This window comes from Lepus europaeus, chromosome 15 (assembly GCF_033115175.1).
Source record: "Lepus europaeus isolate LE1 chromosome 15, mLepTim1.pri, whole genome shotgun sequence".
NCBI classification, from domain to species: domain Eukaryota; kingdom Metazoa; phylum Chordata; class Mammalia; order Lagomorpha; family Leporidae; genus Lepus; species Lepus europaeus.
Window position 1 is genome coordinate 41,018,670 of NC_084841.1, and position 11,227 is coordinate 41,029,896.

The window sequence follows — 11,227 nt, forward strand, 5'->3', positions numbered from 1 at the left end:
AACAAAACTTTACAGCCGTTGGCCGGCGCCGCAGCTCAATAGGCTAATCCTCCACCTTGCGGCGCCGGCACACGGGGTTCTAGCCCCGGTTGCCCCTATTCCAGGCAGGCTCTCTGCTGTGGCCCGGGAGTGCAGTGGAGGATGGCCCAAGTACTTGGGCCCTGCACCCCATGGGAGACCAGGAGAAGCACCTGGCTCCTGCCTTTGGATCAGCGCGGGGCGCCGGCCGCAGCGGCCATTGGAGGGTGAACCAATGGCAAAGGAAGACCTTTCTCTTTGTCTCTCTCAGTGTCCACTCTGCCTGTCAAAAAAAGAAAAAAAACAAAACTTTACAGCTGTATGCATTCCTTATACTGCAGCTTCCCCAAGTAACAAAAATAAATGCATTCATTAACAAACCCAAAGGCACAACCTCTTGTAACATGTAGCAGTAAAAAGCAAAAGTGCATAGTAGTTATAGGGGAGTAATGATTTCACAGCCATCACTATATTTATATCTGAGACCCATATAGCAAAAGACAAATTGAAAAGAGAAAAGCACCCAAATATATTTAAAGAAATGTGACAAGAAAACCTTCAGAAATAACAAATAGGAAAGCCTGGATATTTTACACTTAATTTGATGAAGTACATACAAAAATATTTCAGAGGGTTCAAACAAAAATGGAATTCAACTCTGTTGATGCAAGATTTTTCAAATTCATAGTTTTTTCATAATATACATTTTCCATGAACTTCTTAAAGGCCCCAGTATGCATGGATTTCAAAAATATTTGAAATTAATAAAATTATTTTTTAATTCCATTTTCTGTGAGCTTTTTGAAGTACTCGAAGTTGTACAGAAATGATTCGACAAAGAGTATGATCGAATGGTAACAAACTGGTGGGGACTGAGAAGTTAGCCAGGTCCAGTTGTTCATATTCTCTGTGTCATTCCTTTCTACTTGGTGCAAGGCACATGCAGGTCTTACAACCCCTTTCAGCAGAACACCAGAGAGTTCTTTTATCACCTACTTCAGCAGTCATAGGCAAGAAAAAGTTGAAGTGGCCTGTGCCCGATTCTGCCATTTCTTCGCTGCCAAGGTGTCATATATTGGGATACTGTGCCTTGAACCCCATTGTAATCAATTGTTTGATAGTCTTATTCAGAAATCATTTAGGTATCTAATAAATATTTGTTGATACTGTCTAAGATTTTAAATTATTTAACTGTCTCAGAAATCAATTTCTAAAATAACATACTACAAAACAATTATTGTGGAAGCCAGAATAATCACTCAATTTAGTTCAACACAGATTATATTTTTTCATGATTTTTTTTTTTTTTTTTTGACAGGCAGAGTGGACAGTGAGAGACAGACAGAGAGAAAGGTCTTCCTTTGCCGTTGGTTCACCCTCCAATGGCCGCCGCGGCCGGCGCCCCGCGCTGATCCAAAGGCAGGAGCCAGGTGCTTCTCCTGGTCTCCCATGTGGGTGCAGGGCCCAAGTACTTGGGCCATCCTCCACTGCACTCCCTGGCCAAAGCAGAGAGCTGGAAGAGGAGCAACCGGGACAGAATCCGGTGCCCCGACCAGAACCGGTGCCCGGACCAGAACTAGAACTCAGTGTGCCGGTGCCGCAAGGCGGAGGATTAGCCTATTGAGCCACTGCGCCGGCCTTATTTTTTCATGATTATGACCATTGAAGCAGAAGTAATGCTAACTTATTTTATCAATAAACTTGTATAACATTAGGAAGAACATATCTGAGTAGAATAAAAATCTTGTATGTAACACTGATGAAAATGGCTACTTTCCTCTGACTTATTTAACCAAAATTAGTTTACCAAAGATTTACCCATATTTTGTGACCAGGAATTCTTAAAATGTTTTAGTTCATTCCTTTAAAAAATACTTTTTTTTTTTTTTGGACAGGCTGAGTGGACAGTGAGAAAGAGACAGAGAGAAAGGTCTTCCTTTTCCGTTGGTTCACCCCCCAATAGCCGCTGCGGCCAGCACACCACGCTGATCCAAAGCCAGGAGCCAGGTGTTTCTCCTGGTCTCCCATGCGGGTGCAGGGCCCAAGGACCTGAGCCATCCTCCACTGCACTCCCGGGCCACAGCAGAGAGCTGGCCTGGAAGAGGGGCAAGCGGGACAGAATCCAGCGCCCCGACCGGGACTAGAACCCGGTGTGCCGGCGCCGCAGGCAGAGGATTAGCCTAGTGAGCCGCGGCGCCGGCCTAAAAAAGAATACTTTTTAAAAATATTTATTTATTTGAGAGGCAGGATGAGAGAGAGAGAGAGACAGAAATCCTTGATCCACTGGTTTATTCCCCAAATGCCATGACAGCCAGTGATGGGCTAGGCTGAAGCCAGGAGCCTAGAACTCCATTTGGGTCTCCTAGTTGGCCAGCAGGATCCCAAATACATGGGTCCATCTGCTGCTACCTCTCAGGCACTCACATATGGAATGCAGGTGTTTCAAGAAGTGGCCTAAGTTGCTATGCCACTACACCCCCCTAATAAAGAATATTTCTTAGTTCTAATATACTGAAAGTATTAAAAGTTCAATTTCCTTATATTCTGAGAGTATTAGGATTATTCAATTTGTATAATTACTATTTTTCTCTATAAACTAATCAGAACAGTACTCCGTTAAGAGATATTACAGGCCAGCACCGCGGCTCACTAGGCTAATCCTCTGCCTTGCGGCGCCAGCACCCCGGGTTCTCGTCCCGGTCGGGGTGCCGGATTCTGTCCTGGTTGCTCCTCTTCCAGGCCAGCTCTGCTGTGGCCCGGGAGTGCAGTGGAGGATGGCCCAAGGCCTTGGGCCCTGCACCCGCATGGGAGACCAGGAGAAGCACCTGGCTCCTAGCTTCGGATCAGCATGATGCGCAGGCTGCAGTGCGGCAGCCACAGCAGCCATTGAGGGGTTGAACTAACGGAAAAAGAAAGACCTTTCTCTCTGTCTCTCTGTCCACTCAGCCTGTCAAAAAAAAAAAAAAAAAAATTACAAAATCTAATTCATAAATGCCATCTAGAGATAGAAAACTGTTACCTACACAACACAGAAGTTATAGACATGTTGATTTACATGGTCACACAGAAAGCTTGTAACTCCAATTCTGAAATTTTAACCATGGGTTAATAATAAACAAAGAATTAGGAAATTTACTGGCCCCTACCAAAGAGCTGTTCTCTTCTCAGTGAGTACAAATTCTTAATTGATTTGTGCTAAAAAATAAACAGAAAAGACTAACCAGACTCTGTCTCTTCTCACCAACAGAGAACAGGCCTCTACAAACCATTAATCTGTTTTCAGGGATCATCAAATAGTCATACTGTAAGCCAATTTTAGAAATTAGTAGCAAAATTCAAAATTATAAAAGCAAAGCAAAATTCTCTTGCTGTTTTGAATTCATCTCTTGGAACCAAGGTGCATGGGCTTAAGACATAAGGTACATTGTTTCTTTGGTGGAAAAGCCTGCCTGTCTTTGGTGAGTTGATTAGATGTCTTGGTGAGACCGCCAAAACTGGTGAGAGAAAATTTCCAGAAAAAATAGTCATGACTCTAACATAGATATAAAATGAACATATATTGAAAAATTTTACTTGTATAACAGAGCCCAGGCATATGTTATAACCAGTTCAGAGGACAAGTTAAGACAACACAAATTTATAGAGTGAAGAAATGTTGAGGCAAATTGCAAACAGAGACCAAATTGGTTTTTTGAGGGGGGAGTAGATTCAATCACTATAAGATAGGACAAATTACGTATCTACCAATTATAGCCAATTCTCCTTATAGTATTCATATTCTATAAAGTCACCACAAACACTAAATTAGCAAAATACTGAAATATTGTTCCTCGTGGCAATTATACAGATTTATCAGATTTCTGCAAGCTTCTGGTTATCTTTACATGAACTGCTCAATATTAACCTACTTTTATAATGTGTTTTTGTTTAAAGACACCTTATTTAATATCTGCTGTTGATTCATCAACATTTAACTTATAGCTAGCAGCACTGTAACTCTTGCATGAATAAAATTTACCTAACACATATACTGGCACATCACAACCTTCTTGTGCTTAAAAACGTTAGTCAAGGCCGGCGCCGTGGCTTAACAGGCTAATCCTCCGCCTTGCGGCACTGGCACACCGGGTTCTAGTCCCGGTTGGGGCGCTGGATTCTATCCCGGTGGCCCCTCTTCCAGGCCAGCTCTCTGCTGTGGCCCGGGAAGGCAGTGGAGGATGGCCGAAGTCCTTGGGCCCTGCACCCGCATGGGAGACCAGGAGAAGCACCTGGCTCCTGGCTTCGGATCAGTGAGATGCACCGGCCGCAGCAGCCATTGGAGGGTGAACCAATGGCAAAAAGGAAGACCTTTCTCTCTGTCTCTCTCTCACTATCCACTCTGCCTGTCAAAAAACAAAACACTAGTCAAAACTTCAGCACTGCGCTAGGGGGAGGGGGGTGGCGTTTTACACTATGAAATTACAAATAAGAAGCACAAACATGTGGAACTAAGTAGATCAAGAAAAGTATGCTTGTTTACAAGATGAGAGCTCAAACAGAATACAGAGTGTTACCTTGTGTGACCTTAGCTGGGAACATGTGTATTGGTCAACTCAGATTTTTTGCTGTTGTGTCTGTGTCACAAATGACCACAGAAATACCCCAAGTATTGATTTTGGGATTACAAATAAATTTTAGCAGGCATATTTACAGATACAAATAATGGGGATTATTTGTACCTATAACACAAAGACCGTTTTTCTTACTCTTTCCTTTTAAACTCCAGTCCCTGGGGGCCAGCATTGTGGCACGACAGGTTAAGTTGCACTTAAAATTCTGGCATCCAGTATCAGGGTAACAGTTCAAGTCCCGGCTGAACCATCCTGCCAGTGGGCCTGGGAAGTTGGGCCCCTGCTACCCATGTTGGGAGACCTGGAGTGGAGTTCCTGGCTCTGCCTTGGCCTAGTTCTGGCTGTTGTAAGCTTTCAGAGTGAACTAGTAAATAGAAGATCCACATCTGTCTTTCCCTCTGTCACTATGCCTTTTTTAATGATTTATTTTATTTATTTGAAAGACAGAGTTACAGAGAAAGGTGTTCCATCTGTTGGTTCACTCCCCAAATGGCCGCAACAGTCAGAGCTGCGCCGATCCAAAGCCAGGAGCTAGGATCTTCTTCTGGTTCTCCCACATGCGTGCAGGGCCCCAACGACTTGGGCCATCTTCGACTGCTTTCCCAGGCCATAGCAGAGAGCTGGATCGGAAGAGGAGCAGCCAGGACTAGAACCGGCATCCATATGGGATGCCGGTGCTTCAGGCAAGGGCTTTAACCTGCTGCACCTCAGTGCAGGCCCCCACTGTGCCTTTAAAATAAATAAATCTTTAAATAACAGACCCCATTCTTTGACTGTCTTGTGGTTAGGAAAAATGTTTGACTTAACTGCAAAGGCTCCTGAGAAGTCCCTGTATAGAACTCAAAGCTTTTGTCTCAGTGGGAATGTTGTACCCGGTATGGCCTAGTGAGAAATTCCTAGTCTGATCTACTAAGGGTTAAATATTAAGTAGGATTTTGGGAATCCCTGTATAGCCCAATTCCCACACCAATAACACCAAAATCTCTTGGAGTCATTTTTGGCTATTTGTGTGTTTTAAGATTTTTATTTATTTGAAAGGCAGAGTTGGGGGGGGGAGGGAGGGAGGGAGAGAGAGAGAAAGGCAGTGGGAGGATGGTTCTATCCACTGGTTTACTCCCCAGATGGCTGAGCCAGGCAGAAGCCAGTAGCTTCAGTGGGGTCTCCCACATGGGTGGCAGGGGCCCAAGCACTTGGGGTCTTCCACTGCTTTTCCCAGGCCATTATCAGGGTTTTGGATCGGAAGTAGAGCAGCCAGGACACAAACTGGTGCACATGTGGGCTATCAGCATCACAGGTGGCAGCTCTATCTGTTATGCTACAACACCTGCCCCGTGTGTATTTTCTTTTTCCAGAAAAATGTGTTCTAAATAACAACTAACTTTCACATTTACTGTTGGAGTACAAAAGCTGGAGTTCACTAGTATTCTGGTTCATTCTGTGACAAATTCTCAATAGTGTTGTTCTAATTACTGCTTTGGAAATAATATTCTAACAAGTATATTATTTGAAAAGATAAAACTTAAGGAGCTGACCACTGGCTATCACATCAAAGAGTTTGTTTTTGGTGGGACTGGGGGTGGAGTGGTGCCACAGAAATGTCATAGCTACAGCAGGTATGTAGAGTATTACTAATTGAGTAAATATTTCAGATACTTCATGTTTTTACCCTCTGTGCTGGTTTAAACATTTTATGTAATTTTCAGGAAAATAATTGTGTTGCTGCCATATCCAAAACCCTATTTTATCTCTTCTGTAATATTATCTAAAGATCTAAGATTCTTATAAATTATTTTGAATCTTCCCTCCCTTCTACTCATTAGATACTTGGTAATTTCAAAGTTGAAAGACTTTAAAATTAAACTTTTGAATTTTTCTTTTTCCTGCTTTTTGAATTATACAAGATGTTTCAAAAAGTTCATAGAAAATGCACACATAATTTCATTTTTCATCAAATCTTCGAAGTACCTGCATATATGAGGTTAATACTTTGCGTTCTGCCAGATATAAGGTATACATAGTCTGGAGAGAAATTTTGAAATCACCTAAGTACCAGTATACCTCTCTTTAGCCTCTCAGAGCTTTGTTCTTGTGATCCAATGCCTAAGTTTGCAGTGGCTGCTAGTTATGTCAACTTGTGCCGGATTACGTGGTAGTTCTTGTTCTGTGCAAAGATCACTATACTCTTTACTTCTGACCTAATGGCAGAGTTTGAGCTTAGATTATTAGGGGAGAAAGACCTTTCACAGGTTATAAGTCAAGGTTACTAGAGATAATACATTATTTCACACGCTTATAAAAGGACTGATGAATGCTTCCTTATAATTTTGCATTACTGAACCATAAAAGAGATGGTTCTATACCAAAAAAATCAATGTAATTAATTTTTTTCAGTCTCATACACAGAATTTATAAGTTAATTGCCATGGTCTATTTTGTTCAGAAGCTACTATGTTGATTTGTTTTTGCATTTGAAAAGATTACACCAAACATTCATATTACAGGAAATAGAATATCCTATCAACAGTGTAGACATCAACGAAACTGGCATATTTCTGTAAAAGAAATTGGGCATGGGATATTAAAAAGCACATTTTAAGTTTACCAGAGCATTTGCCAGAGGCATCTTTCTGATACTAGGGTTTAATGTTCAAAATATTTTTGTGAAAGCATTCCAATGTGTGAAACAGCAAAGAGACTCAGCTTCCCATCATTTAGGTGCTGGTGGTTGGATTTGTGGCTAATCCATGCCATATGGCTATCCTTCTCGGTGGGAAGTGACGGCAGCCCTGGGAGCTTTACCCCATCCCTGGGGCAGCTGCCCTGGACTCAGTTGCTTTGATCTTCTTCTGTTACACAGCTGGGAAGAGCAAAGGCTGGTTTTCAGTATCGTAATAGGACAACATATGGGACCATTGTCTTTGTAGGCTACACCTTCATTTTATATAAGCATTCTTCAGAGAGTGCAAGTGTTTTCACTTCCATGATCTCATTCAGAAGCACAAGTCTGGGTTTTTTTTTTTTTTTTTTTTTTTTTAAAGAAAAAGAAAGAAAAGAACACACTTACCCTAGGGTTGAAAGAGATATTCTTTGAAATTTAAACATTTCATAAGTAAGATTTCATTCCTAAATTCCCACATACTATTCCTTACAGGATATATTGCATCATTCTTTCTTTTGAGAAACAAGTTGCAAATGAGAAATAGAAAAGATTATAAGTCCTGTAACTTGCTCATTGTTCAATATACACATTTGATGTCCTTTCAAGTACTGTTAATTTACAGAGTTTTTTTGTTTTTGTTTGTCTTTTTAGCTAAGGTTTACTGTGCTTGCTCCAGTAAACTTATGTTCAAGTGTAGTAGAACCAGTATATTTGTTCTTCCAGGCACTGTAAGGTAAACACTTTGGAGGTAGATGCTTGGAAATGTGATAAGGCTCTTAGCAGTATCTCTCCAAAAAGCAAAAGTTAATTATGATAACAGCCCTTTGTTGAAAAGTTTTCTTCAGATGAATAGAAAATCCAAAGGGAGATGTATGTAGATTCTGACCTTAGTTTCAGTCTTTCTTTGGGGTTTGTCATCAGACTTCCTCACACTCTATGGTTTTGATTAGAGAAGCAGAGTTGCTTGTTGTTTTCTACAGAGGAATATGAGGAAAAAACCTTTTTTTCCCCTATATATCATCACAATCATGGTTGTTTGTGGTAGAGCAATAATGTAGAGATGGATCCTACTAGCAAATGCTGGTTTCTTCGATTTGTGTTTTGCTTGTTTTTTCACAGGGTGCATTGCCTATCCACTTATTGTTATCTCCATCAGCAGCAACTATAATCTTAACTCATAATTCCCAAGAGCCAGTTCACTTTCTAGTTATCAGGAGAAAACCAGAACCAAGTTTGTTTGGTTTTTTTTTTTTTTCATGTGTATACAGCTCCAGTCTTCTTACATTGCAATGACCCTGACAACATTTTGAAACTCCATAACCAGAACAGATAATAGATTTATGTCTCAGTTCTGATGTAGTAAAAATAATTCTTCTCTTCCCTGGAGACTGAAAGAAAACCAAGTGAATAGGAGAGTGGTCTTCAGGTGTTGTATATGCTACTAGTTCCTAAATATTTCCAAGTGCTTTCTCATTTCTTCTGCATTTCCTCTCAATGTCTTTGAGCGGGAGAGTGTGTGTTGAGAGACTGAGGGTGGAAAACATAGGTTCTTATCCATATTTAGCAAGACAAGATCATGGAGGTCTTGGGTAACTTGCCAGTGATCATTGTAACAGGTTCTAACTAGAAACTATTTCTTTCCTCTACAGTTGCAGGGGAAAACATTGGGGAAATGCCCTGTTTTCCAAGAAGTCTTGAAGTCTCTTCGAAATATTTTCAGAAATAAAAGGAAAAATAAGATGATATAAATTGAATAGATTGAAAGTAAATTAGTAGAATAGATGAAAATTGTAATTCCTAGGGTTTTGTTTTTGTTTTTGTTTTTAAAGTAAGATGGTTAGGTGCACAGCTTTAAAGTCAACCTGGGCTAAAATCCTGCCTTTGCTACTTATTAGTCTGTGACAATCTATAAACGCAATTTAAAAACTCAATAAAAAGACATTTAAAGCAGTTAGCATAGGGCCTAATACTACAGCAGGCATGTTCTTGCCTCAGAGCCATTCTCTCTGCCTAGATTCTCTTTTCTAAGATATTCATGTGGCTTCCTGTGTGTTTACTCACTTATTACCTTCTCAGAAGAGAGGGCTCCCCATCTACCCTACCTGAAATGTTTGTTCTTTAGTACTTATTACTATATATATATATAGTTTAAGTATTATGATTTAGCACCTAATACAAGAATACTGTGCATTTACTTATTAATTTCTCTTCCTTACTAAACTTAAAGAACTTTGGTATTCTTTTCTGTTTCATTCATTGGTCTACTTCCAGTGTCTACAAACAGTCACTGACAGAGTAGGCAATCAGTAATGCAGCACCCACATCCCATATGGGCACCAGTTTGAGTCCTGCCTGCTCCACTTCTGATCCAGTGCCCTGCTAATGCTCCTGGGAAAGCAAAAGATGGCCCAAGTGGTTTAGCCCCTGCACCCACATAGGAGACCCAGAAAAAGCTCCTGGCTCCCGCCTGCCTTTGTCCTGACCATTGTGGCCATTTAGGGAGTAAACCAGAAGATGGAAGATCTCTCTCTCTCTCCTCTCTTTCTGTTAACTGTGCCCTTCAAAAAAATATTTAAAAAAAAATCTTACGAAGAATAGTAAAACAACCTAGAAAATAGAAGAATGACTTAATTATGCTTTTGGGTAGGGAAGGGTAATTGATTTTATTATTCCCCATATTTTAGAACTGAAAAACAGGACTTGAAGATGTAGACATAAATAAACCTATAATAAACAAAATTTTCAATACCAAAAAGACTTTGAGGAGAAAATACAAGTTTTCAGAAATTAGGTTCAGCTAGGGGTTCTCAGTTTTCTGTATAAAAATCTTCTGGAATTGATAAAGTACAAATTCCAAGACACACTACAGTCTGTTCTATTAGGCCTTTGAGGTAGGCCTACGAATTTGAACTGTTAGGCAGTACTTCAGTGAGAGTCTAATTAATGCAGCTAGCCCTTAAAACAAATGTTGAAAACTTGGAGTTTAATCAGTAGCCTAACAAAGTCCAGGGAGCTAAATCAGACCTATCATGATCCAGTCCAACTCTGTGATTTATGTATATTTGTATATAATGTTTTTCTGTATCATTTGAGTTCTAAACTATTGTAAAGGCATCAGCTTGTAGAACAGTAGAGATGGGTTATATTATTCAGTGTTCGTCATTGCAGATATTAAAGAAGTCACATCTAAAACTACATAGAGAAATCTGAATTTTTACATGAAATTTTTGCTGAATAATTGAGCAAGGGATACTAAGCAAGGAAAACTTCAATCATGGGTTACACGTTTAATTTGATATATTGTAAATCATCTTCAGGCAATGTCTTGACACTGGATAAGGGAGCAAATTACTAAGTTTAGATTTCATTTGTGTTGACGTTTCCTCCTGATGATAAATGAACACTGAATTATAAAAGCCTTTGCTTGCTGTGTTCTTCAGGTGTCCTCTTTAGTGCTGTTCTTATGGGTTTGTTTTTCTTTCTCCCCACTAGGATGGAGCTATGATGTGGAGGAGAGGAAAGTTCCGAAGCCCAAGTCCAAGTCTTATGGCGCAAACTTTTCTTGGAACAAAAGAACAAGAGTATCCACAAAATAGGTTGGCACTGACTATATCTCTGCTCTTGACCGTGAATAAAGTCAGCTGTGCAGTATTTATAGTCCACATATAACACATCTCCTAATCTCCTAATAAATTTGACCTTTAAACTACAAATACATTTTGTGGTGTCTATTTTAAATGTTTTTTGATGTCTCAAAATGAGCATGTCATAATTTCCTATATATAGATGAGATTTGAGGTGATCATACCTCTAGGAAATCTTAGTACTTAACAATCTATTAAAAGGAATGCATGAAATCAGCTGCAACATTGAAATTTTATGCTTGCTTTTTATATCCGTTCCTAAGTTATTAGTGTTTACAAACTACCAACAATCATTA

General features: G+C 40.0%; 1 protein-coding gene across 1 annotated transcript in view; it reads left to right on the plus strand.

The window, feature by feature from the left end:
* NDUFS4 (NADH:ubiquinone oxidoreductase subunit S4) overlaps nt 1-11,000 on the plus strand; it is a 118,281-nt gene extending 107,281 nt beyond the window's left edge. The window contains exon 5 of the mRNA XM_062211785.1: nt 10,780-11,000. Within this exon, the coding sequence (XP_062067769.1) occupies nt 10,780-10,883 (104 nt within the window). The 3' untranslated portion in view covers nt 10,884-11,000. The remainder of the gene's footprint in view (nt 1-10,779) is intronic.
* The last annotated feature ends 227 nt before the right edge of the window (nt 11,001-11,227 follow it).